Below are 10,701 nucleotides of genomic sequence, written 5' to 3' on the forward strand. Positions count from 1 at the left end.
ATCGTAAAAATAAATAAAAAAACGAAATTGAATAGTTTCCCGAGTTGTTTCATTTGTGAAATATATAATATTTCATGGGAACAGGTTATGGGCCCACCACGGCAAGCGGCAGCACCTGTAATGCGCTCAACTAGTGTCTGAACTCATGTTATTGAGTTATTAAAAATATAATTGATCTTATTCATAAGTCGATATAATATGTACATAATACAACAACAAAACCAACAATGACTTACATAGGGATACAAATTAAAACTAAACAACATTTACATAATAATCCTCGGAGTTGAAGGTGCCCATTAGACTGGTAACGTGGCCTTATTGAACGACCAAACTTTTCGCTAGTCAAATAAAAAAAAAGACTGAACAAGTGTATGACTAGTGTATTAATATACACCGTTAATAAACCTAACGCCGTGAAGAATATAATAACGGAAATAAAAATAAACACGGTGTATGTATTCCCTATGTAATCTACTAATCTATGTATGTGCACTACAGCACTGGCAGCACGTGCGTGTGAGAGACTCGCCCAAACTTTTCTATCTCAACATCTCTGATTCTCATGTAGACTATTTTCACTAGTCTGGTACGGACGCCTTCCGAGCTCGGTGATAGAAATATAAAAACTCTGCGCTTGCATCTGATTGTACGTGTTTTGGAACGCGTTACAATTCTAAAATTGACAGTGACAGGACGTGTCACAAGTGACACTGCACTGACATGACTTGTCGTCGTCAGAAAAAAACTGAAATAACACCAATATTTCTTGCGTTTATCACTGGTTCAATCGGATTGATTTGCGTAATGTAATTTAATAAACTTCTAAAACGTTAATAAATTTACCGGCGCATTTAAAGTGTAAAGGCAAATAGCAAAACAGGTACGTACGGACTTCGCAGTTGTTACGTTACGAAATATTAATTAACGGATTTCTTTAAGTAAATACATCCTCTACTAGTTGGCATTAATAACGTGTAACTAAAAACCAAACAGAATTCTCATTTAGAGGTTAATTTTAGTTCTTAATTTTTTATGAGGGTTTGAGAATTTGTTACCTACACTGTTTCAAATTAGGGTCCCATTTAACTACGTCGAATTATAAACAGTCGACTCTCGTTTTACTAATAAATATTGGCAAATATTGTTTTGTGCAAATGTTGGCTTAGGGTATAGCGCATGTTGAGAGGTCGACCGTACTGAGTACGGTTCTACAGAAAACGAGGTCATGAAAGGCCTCCGGAGGTGGTGCTCTGCACTGCGGACTGGTGCTGGTGGTACTGTAGACGACAAGCGCAAGTGTTCCTGCAGCCCACCACTACAGCACAATGGCGGCAGATGGGGGGGTCGTTTAGTGGGTAGACTTGAGGCCTCATTAGCCCTTAACAAGGAGTCTCACATAACCACTTTGGTCCGTCCCCACATCCAAGTGGTATGCGTTATTGCATTTTTCCCCCCTTAAACAAAAAAAAAAGGTATAGCGCATGTAGAACAACATGAACATAATTATTATACATGGTACCAGGAAACTTACATACCAGAAATAATGTACTATTCATTTTTCCAATTGAACTTGACATAAAGAGCTATTGTATAGTTGATATCAGATGTATCTTACAGCAGTAACACCACAAGTAGATTATTATCTCAAATGTCAACCCGTATTAGCATATCTTTTGTTAGGATGAGAATAAAGTTACTGGTAGTACTTTAAGCATGTAGTGTTATATTTGGTTTTAGACAAAATGTTGGCTCGGAATATATCTCGGAGTTTTTGGAATGCTCTGCGTCTGGAGACTCGATTCTTGTCTTCGGATACAGCCAAACCGCTGCCTGAAGCCAAAGAAAGTGTAGAGCCTATTCAGGTATGCTCATTAACATATTTATATTTAAATTATATAATTCAATTTTGTGCCTTTACAATCAAGGTTTACTTATTTTTAAAGTTTCAAGGCTTTGCTTGCTTAAATTTGCAAGATAGGTATGATCTTGAATATGATGTATTATGTGGCAGTCATTTAATATATTTTCTTCTTGTTATTGATTATTTAGTTTTCTTAAACATCTAGTTCGCTCTAACATCCTTACATTATTATAGGCAGAGGCACTGGACAAGGACATCTGCCTACTGGTAGATGAGAAGGACAATATTATTGGTACGGCAACTAAGAGGGAATGCCACAAAGTCGGGCCCGAGGGTGACATTCTGCTGCACCGAGCCTTTAGTGTCTTCCTATTTAACAAGAGAGGGGACATGTTGTTACAAAGGAGGTCAAGCCAAAAGGTAAATTATATTTTTAACTAAATGACTGAGCATTTTCACAATTTGGAACCCCCCAATTAGCGTAAGATGTTAACAAAAATTAACTCACTGTCAGTTTTGTGACGATAATTAAGCATGGAATTTCTATAAAAATATTGTTTTTGTGTTAATTACATAAACTTTAAGTGATAATCTACATTCAGAATGTGAAAAAAGTACATTTTTAGACAGATTTTATGCTTAATTGTTGTCACTAAACTAACAGCGAGTTAATTTTTGTTAACAACTTTCGCTAATTGTCCCATATTCTAAAAATGCCCCTATACTAGAAAGAAATATAGTGTGGTCTTTCTTTTTTGTAATGGACTGTGTCATTTTGTAAGTTGGCTAATATATAATGCATTGTTTTGAAAGGCTTTAGTATTAGTACTTCCTTTTATTACTTCCTTTTGTCATGTCAATACACGTGTAAGAATTGCATTTTAATTTATGAAAACTGGCTGCATTTGAGGTGGCTAGATAATACAGGCATGAACATAATCAGCACAATATTTTCTGCAGGTTACATATCCAGATTATTATTCGAATGCCTGCTGCAGCCATCCATTGTACATTGACAACAAGCCCGAGAACATCATAGACGCCGCCAGGAGGAGGCTCAACCATGAACTAGGCATACCAATGGATCAGGTAATTCTTTATTTACCTAAAAATAATTATCAAGTATCAGTTGTAGTGTAAATTACTTATAATCATCAAAAGAATTTTTGAATGAGCATTTACTTTTTTTAAAGTTGATCCAAAACAGTTCAGATCAAAAGTTGTTCGGAAGACTCTTGTGACTTCCTTTACATGTTCTATTTTGTTGTCATGTCTGTAGGTGTGTTTTGTAAAGTGAACTCACGTAGTTTAAAATTTTAAAAAAATCAAATTTTCAATCTGATGGAGACGCACGGATACCTATCCTATAACTGCAGGGACCCATAGAGATCTTGTGCAATTTTCCCCTATGACCTTTAAGATCTTCCTGCTATTCAGGAGCCTTCTCGTCATGGGAAACTGTTTAGTAAAAAAAGATACCGACGAATTTAGAACTTCCTCCTTATTTTTTTAAGTTATTTAAAATAACGATATATCAAATTGTAATTATAATAACCTAACCACAAAATTAAAATTTTGAAAAACCCCCCCGACCGCGACATAGTAGACCGATTTTCTTGAAACATGGCTTGAAACTAAATATAAATCGGTTCATCCGTTCGGGAGCTACAATGCCACATAAAGACACACACACAAACAGACAGACAGACACGTCAAACTTACAACACCCCGTCGTTTTTGCATCGGGGATTAAAGAAGGTAGTGCACCTTCCAAATCCACAGCGCAAGCTTCGTCAAATCCTCCTCTTATTGAAGTCGGTTAAAAACATGAATGTGTCCAGATGGCGCCGGAACTGTTCACGTTCCTGACGCGCGTGCACTACCACGACCCCGGCGACGGCGTGTTCGGCGAGCACGAGATCGACCACGTGCTGTTCCTGCAGAGCGACGTCAAGATCAAGCCCAACTCGGACGAGATCTCCGAGTACTGCTTCGTGCCCAAGAACGAGTTCAATGCGTAAGTAGAAAACCATTTTAACCCAAAGTCACCAACCTAGCTTGACTCTTTAGGGGTTCTAGCTAAATTCGACGTTACATAGCGTAAGTTCATAAATCGAGGACGACCGATGTCGACCATAGAGTGACGTCAAGATCAAGCCCAACTCCGACGAGATCTCGGAGTTCTGTTTCGTGCCCAAGAACGAGCTCAACGCGTAAGTAGAAGTCAATTTCCATCGTGTAGTCCCTTATTATCTAATTATTAGAGGATCTAATTAGTCGTTCTAGCTATATTCGACATTCCATAGCGTAAGTATTCATAGATACAGATGGTCGATTGGTCGAGATCGAACACTTGTCTTACTGTACAGCGACGTCAAGAGTCAAGACCAAGGAAGTAAGTAGAAGACCATTTACTGTCACAAACCGAATGCGAACCATGTCAAAAGAAAATCAATTTTTAAGTAGAATTTAGGTCAGTATCAGAAAGGCAAAAAGATTATCAACTGGTCTAGGTTTGAATTCTACAAATCACTAAATTATTTAACTACTTTCTCTAAATTATTTACAGCTATCTATTTGGATAGAATCTTAATTAATATCTAGATTTACCGTTTGATTAAGATGTTTAGCCTAGTTTATTAGTCATTCTACATATTTTACCTCCAATGGAAATAGATAGAAGGTCTTACAAGTTATTATGTAGTTATGTACAGTCAGCCAAAAAAGTGGTTTACTACTTTTCGTCCTTATGTGTTTAACATAGAGTCGAAAAGTAGTAAACCACTTTCTTGGCTCACCGTACCTACCTGTAGGTACATAATTTCATGTTCTACAATATTTACATTACTAAATATAGTTTCCACTGGTCATAGCATGCTAGTTCAGTGGCCACATATATGACACTTTAGTTACATGGAAAATATTTCGATGAAATTACCCGCCAGTCGAAATTGTCCCCTGTACCTTATCTATCCTCTTGGCGCCCAATGTACTTTCTGAAGTACATTTGGTTTCAATGGAATTAAAAATTTTCGAAACAAATGAAATTGAATTCAATTTCAAGTACAATAAGAATCAAAATTCCTTAGCAAAAATTTTGTATTGTGGGCGCTACGAGGCTGTATAAATTTACCTTCCTTAATTACCTACATATGTACTGTAGTACTGAATTAAAATTTCAGATTTATCCCGACATTGGAAGGGCCCATAACACCCTGGTTCAACATGATCAGGCGCCATAGACTGAAGCTATGGTGGGACAACCTCCACCGCCTCAACGAACTCGCTGAGCCTGAGAAAATACACAAGTTCATAGACAAATAGTCTTATTAGCTATTACCATTTATATCATTGTCATTAATAATTATGTGTAAATAATTAATTACCAACAAGAAGCAGTAACCGTTCTAACTTGGCATTTTATTTAGTTCATTTCAATTTATTATGTGTTAACTTTATTTTCTTTAGCAGTTATTTACCTTATAGCCATGACGCTTGAAATATCTGAACAGTTGCAATTGACTGTTATTGAGACACTTGAATCAAGGAACTAATTATGTATTATGTACACAACTGTAGAGCTGTTTCATGTGATCAATATTTTAAGCTTATTACCAGTGTCCTACTTATTATTTTGTTTTAATCGTAAGTTTTAGATTATAAGGCGCTATAAAGCGAAAATAGTCTATGTTAAAGCCATACATTCTGTCCTGCACAGATATTTCTAGTTTTGTTTCGTAAGCAGGCAGCTGATAAACGCTAGTATGTAAATAGATATTTAAATGGGTGCTCCAAATGCAAATTATATTCAAATTATTTATTTTATTAAACGCTATTCTCCATCGATTTGTTTTAATAACTCTTCCGAACTGTTCATATCGGGGGATGTGGATATTTTGCTCTTTATTTTTCGAGGGGTGTATGTGGCTTTCACCCACTGTAGGGTTCTGGAATGGCGGAAGTTTTTCTTGCGAAAGAAATTCCTGGGGATTTCTATTCTTTTCGAGGTGGTGGCGCCGACGGAGCGAAGTAAGTAGGCTTCGCAGGCTACTTGGTTGCCGATGTGTAGCCCGCTTCTGTAGGCCGTGTGGAGGTATCGCACCGCTATGCCTTGGAAAATCTAGTTACAAGAGAAAGTCTTCGTGACACTTCCGATTTATGTTAATAGGCGCCTACCAATTTATCGTACCCACACACTTATACGAACACGATTTACATAAAAATGTGTTCAGATAATTTAGTTCGCGTAAGTGTGTAGATGTAACTAAACGCGACTGTAATGTCTACGCTGAATATCTATTAGCTTAATGGCGGTTTAACCCTTCGGCTGCTGTTAGATAAGGATCCTAACTCCTAACATAAGGTGTGGGACTTCAAAACATTATACCAAAGTTAATTGTTTTATGACAATTTTTTGACAGAAACAGACGATGGGTTAAATGCTAAGGCTATTACTACTCATGGCAATTATCATGAAATCGCACGCAATCAACTATTGTAGGTAATTCAAAGTTATTTATCAATTATCACAGTCTTCTAATAACTGCCTACGATAACTACTTCTTGAGTAGTTAGCAATCACAATAGAAATTGGCTATGCAGACACCAGCACAATAGTCTCTTACATTTTAAGCGATGTATGTATAGGTAAAGTACCTACCTCGGATATAACACTAAATACATAAGTATTTACCATGGCTACTGTAATAAGCCCCATCACTGCGTTAAGCCGCCACGAAATCGTCATCATTTCGTTTATTAGTTTCTCCTCACAACCAGCTTCCCATATTGTCAGTTTTTCCTGAAGACAAACAAATATTTTTTTTTTTATACATCACTTATTTCAAAAGGGGATTTTGTTCACCACTAGAGGGGAAGGAATGAAAGTGATATTTCTTCCCTTCTAGCAGGGCACTTTTCTGTTCAAAGCCATTTTTTATTTATTGCATATTTTTTTAGATTAAATAATATTTGGGAATAATTTCCTCACAGCTGAAAGTGAAAAGCAGTAAATAGGTGTGTAAGTATGTGTAAGGTCACATGGTAGCAAAATAATTTACACGTTGGAGAACGACGTGTTAACACGTAGTTCGGTGCCGGCGACACGTATGTGTGTTCATTTTTGTACAATATCATACCTACCTACTGGCAAGTGAACCTTTATAAATAGTCGCAGTAATAACAGAGGTCACTAACCCGTGGGTTATACTTATAAACTGTGTCCTCGTGGGCTACCCTGTGGTGCACGCACGGCTGCATCACGTCCATAGAGCAGCAGCTGTACGGCACGTTATCGCTGACGAACTTGTGGGTAGACTGCAGCGAACTGTGCAAAATATGAAAAGACTATTTTTGTTATCAACGTTAACCCCTTGACCGCCAAGAACGCCTAAAGGCGTCATGTGCTGTCGTGCCCATGACGCCAGCAACGCGTAAAGTTGCTATGGCGGACGCTGTCAAAGCAGTAATCCTGCTGACAGTTTAGGTTTATTTTCCTTATTTACTAGTGGAGATATTGGCGTGTACCACATTTTGACGCGAGAAGCAAAGCGTTCAAAAGGCTAAATGCCTACTTATATAAATACACTTCACGTACACGTATGTATATTGTATCAACAGAAAAGATGAGGACTATGAGGAGGATTGACTATAGGTACAGCCACGGACTTATATTGTTGATCCACACAGCTCATTTTATACTGGACATTTCATATGTTGGTAGCGGGCTTGCCAAGCGCGGATCCAGCTTCGTGCCCAGGGGGGGTCACGTGGTAAAGGCCCAGGCCCCAGAGGGGGGGTCACGTGGTCTATTTGTATGGCCAACCTAGGCTCCAGGGGGGGTCATGACCCCCATGACCCCCCCTGGATCCGCGCATGGGGCTTGCAGGTGGTCTATCAACTATACCTCTCCAAGACGACCTCCAACTATACCGACCTCTTTAATAAGACGACGTTGCCGCTAGCCCCGGAGGTGTACCAGGGTATGTAGAACCACTCCTGGTACTGCACTCGTCCGCAGCAGTGGAAGTGAGTTTGCAGCTGGTCAATTGCTACTTTGGATGGCAGGTGGCTGGCGTAAAGGAGCATGGCTTTCGTGATACCACCTTTTATTTTAGCTGCAAATAAAGATTATATATGACATGATGATTGTAAAGTGTCAATTGGGTATCTATGCTTCGGCTCTGTACAGCTCCCTAAGGTTCAGAATAAGTGGTTCCCGGGTGGGATAAATATGAAAAAGGGCTATTTATGTAGGGGGTATGCGTAAATAGTAAATCATCATCATTTCAGCCATTAATCGGCCACTGCTAAGCATATTTAGGCCTCCCTTCGTGTACACTACGTATCTCGGTCCTGGGCTAATCTCCTCGTGCCCCGCAGTTTTTCGAATGTCGTCCACCCAATGAGCCAACGGATGCCAAGCGCTTCTTACATCCGAATAGATTATAGGTAGATAATAGTACTAAATAGTAAATACTACTACTTATATAGTACTTAATAGTAAATACTTATAGGTATTAATAAAATCTTGAAAGCTCACCTCTAATAATAGTAGTTTGCAGGCCTGAGTAAAACATAACCGCCAGAAATAAAATAATAATTATAATTAGCGCCCATATGTAGTAGAAGAGGCCACTGGTGACGTTGTACTCCACTCTAGGCAAACCAGCCTTGAACAGTTGGTACAATCCATAAATCTACAACAAAATAAACACGTATCACAGGTACTTGAATAATATTTTTAACTAAAGTACCAACACAATAAATGGGTTGAAACTCAAACAGATCTACTTTATTTGATGTGCGCCCACCTCATGCAGCGTATCACGTAACGCCACATGCGCGTTGCCAAGGATTCGCTATTCGAAAGCTTGAAAGCTAATTTGTCGATTACACATAGTAGGTAGGAATGCATCTAAGCATATACTTATGGTATTCATCATCATCAACCTATTGCAGTCCATTGCTCCCATACAATTCACGCCACCGTTTCCGATCTTCGGCTGCTCACATCCAGCTCCTGCCAAATCGTCGCTCCACCTTGCTTGCTTTACCATTGCGATATCTAAATTAAGAGTTATGGCTACACTTTAACCTACACAAAAAAAAATACAGAACATAACATTTCATGAACGATTGAGATTTTCACCTGTATAATGACGGCAATAATGCCGACGCACGCGACGATGACCGGGATGGCGTTGCCGTCCGGCCAGCACACGAGGTCCAGCAGCGAGCCCTCCTCGCTGCGGATGCTCTCCGAGGTGTTCACCAGCCAGATCAGGTAGAACATCACTATGGGCTTGCTCGCCATCAGCAGCAGACGGATGTTGTTGAACGATGACCAGGTTAAATAGATCACTGATACCATTTGGTTGTTTGTGAATTACGATTTCAAAACAAACAGCTAGTGTTGGCAGTTATTGTCGTTCTGACATATAAGTCCCTACTTTGAATGGTGGTATAGGTTACAAACAAAGAGTTTAAACTTTTCTCAACATATAACATGGTTCTTGCACAAATGCACATGGCCCTGTACAAGCGCTGCGTGCAAGCGCTATTATAGCTGATTTCGAATGTCTTAATTATGCTAATGATGATGATGGGCCTTATCGAGCCAGTTTAAAATTATATGTAAGGAAAGAACAGATACCCAAGCAAATATTTTATTTACAAAATCTCCCATATATCCTACTATCACATCACATCTCATTACAAATATAATAACTATATTGATCACAGAACACCCCACTAGAAGCCAAATGCAAGCGATATTGTTCGAGACGCAAATCACCAATCCTTGCGGGGTGAGGCGGGCGCGCACGGTGCTGCCATTGGTCGTTTCAAATAATGGCGCGCCTTTATGATTAGCAGTAGGGATGGGAATGGGACATGTCTATTATAGACAATGGTACCGGTACCAGTACTGTGGTGAATTTGTTTTGCAACAAATTATAATATTATAATTAAATTATAATAAGGCCTAGTTACCCTTCGGGTTGGAAGGTCAGATGGCAGTCGCTTTCATAAAACTAGTGCCTACGCCAAATCTTGGTAGTAGTTTCCAAAGCGGATACCAGGCTCCCATGAGCCGTGGCGAATGCCGATGCCGGGATAACGCAAGGAGGATGATAATTGTGATAGCATCGGGTGCCCTCTATTTCGCCTATCATTAATTCGCATAATTTGAATTCGCATAACAGATTTGGCATAACATTATTGTGCATAACATTGAATAAGCATAATATTAAAAATGCATAATTCTTATTTCGCATAACAATGAATCTGCATAATTGAAATTTGCATACTATTATTTCGTATAACTTTAATTATCCTAAAATGAATTGCCATACTTACTAACTGTATGGAGCAAGCGATTGGATCAATCAGGGGCTGATTTTCCAATTTCGAGCGCTCGATTTTGAGTCTTTAATTTTATACTGTCTCACTTATTAAGCATGAAAAAAATAGGGGTAAAGTAAGGTACAGCGGGGCAAATCTCGAGTGGGGGGCAAATGTAACTGTGGTCAATTTCTTCCATGTTTTACAATGTTTGCATTATTAAAAAAAACTGTTTATTTTTTAAGAAACATACATGCATTTATGAACTTATCTGCTAATCTTAAATTAAAAAGATTATTTGAGTTAAGGAGTCTTTATTTTATTTATACATTAAGTTATACATTAAGTTTTTTCGTTTTTCATAAGTGTTTTTCAGAAAATAGAGTGTCTACCAGTTATGTAGTAAGCGTGTTCAGTGGGTACATGTAATAATGGAATAATGGAAATAGTGTAATAATGGAAAAAATGGATTTGTTACAATTGCCTTTTAGTCT

At 38.4% G+C, this 10,701-nt stretch overlaps 2 protein-coding genes across 3 annotated transcripts; one reads left to right on the forward strand and one right to left on the reverse strand.

Moving 5' to 3' along the window:
- Positions 1–703: 703 nt before the first annotated feature.
- On the forward strand, positions 704–5,706 carry LOC125232919 (isopentenyl-diphosphate Delta-isomerase 1). The gene is made up of 6 exons (XM_048138755.1): positions 704–883; positions 1,741–1,865; positions 2,099–2,284; positions 2,825–2,953; positions 3,706–3,881; positions 5,047–5,706. Exons 2-6 carry the CDS (start codon positions 1,746–1,748, stop codon positions 5,186–5,188), a joined length of 753 nt encoding a protein of 250 aa, XP_047994712.1. The 5' UTR covers positions 704–883; positions 1,741–1,745; the 3' UTR covers positions 5,189–5,706.
- Positions 5,697–9,565, reverse strand: LOC125232916 (photoreceptor outer segment membrane glycoprotein 2-like). 2 transcript variants are annotated; one of them, XM_048138752.1, is made up of 6 exons: positions 9,015–9,565; positions 8,406–8,562; positions 7,800–7,980; positions 7,061–7,190; positions 6,525–6,665; positions 5,697–5,984 (listed from the first exon to the last, which is right to left on the reverse strand). In XM_048138752.1, the coding sequence occupies exons 1-6, from the start codon at positions 9,234–9,236 to the stop codon at positions 5,697–5,699; spliced, it is 1,119 nt and encodes a 372-aa protein (XP_047994709.1). In that variant the 5' UTR covers positions 9,237–9,565. The 2 variants fall into 2 exon arrangements, with proteins under 2 accessions (XP_047994709.1, XP_047994710.1); XM_048138753.1 differs by having other exon boundaries at positions 6,558–6,665; positions 9,015–9,560.
- Between the last annotated feature and the right edge of the window lie 1,136 nt (positions 9,566–10,701).

Source organism: Leguminivora glycinivorella, chromosome 13, assembly GCF_023078275.1.
Source record: "Leguminivora glycinivorella isolate SPB_JAAS2020 chromosome 13, LegGlyc_1.1, whole genome shotgun sequence".
Taxonomy (NCBI): Eukaryota; Metazoa; Arthropoda; class Insecta; order Lepidoptera; family Tortricidae; genus Leguminivora; species Leguminivora glycinivorella.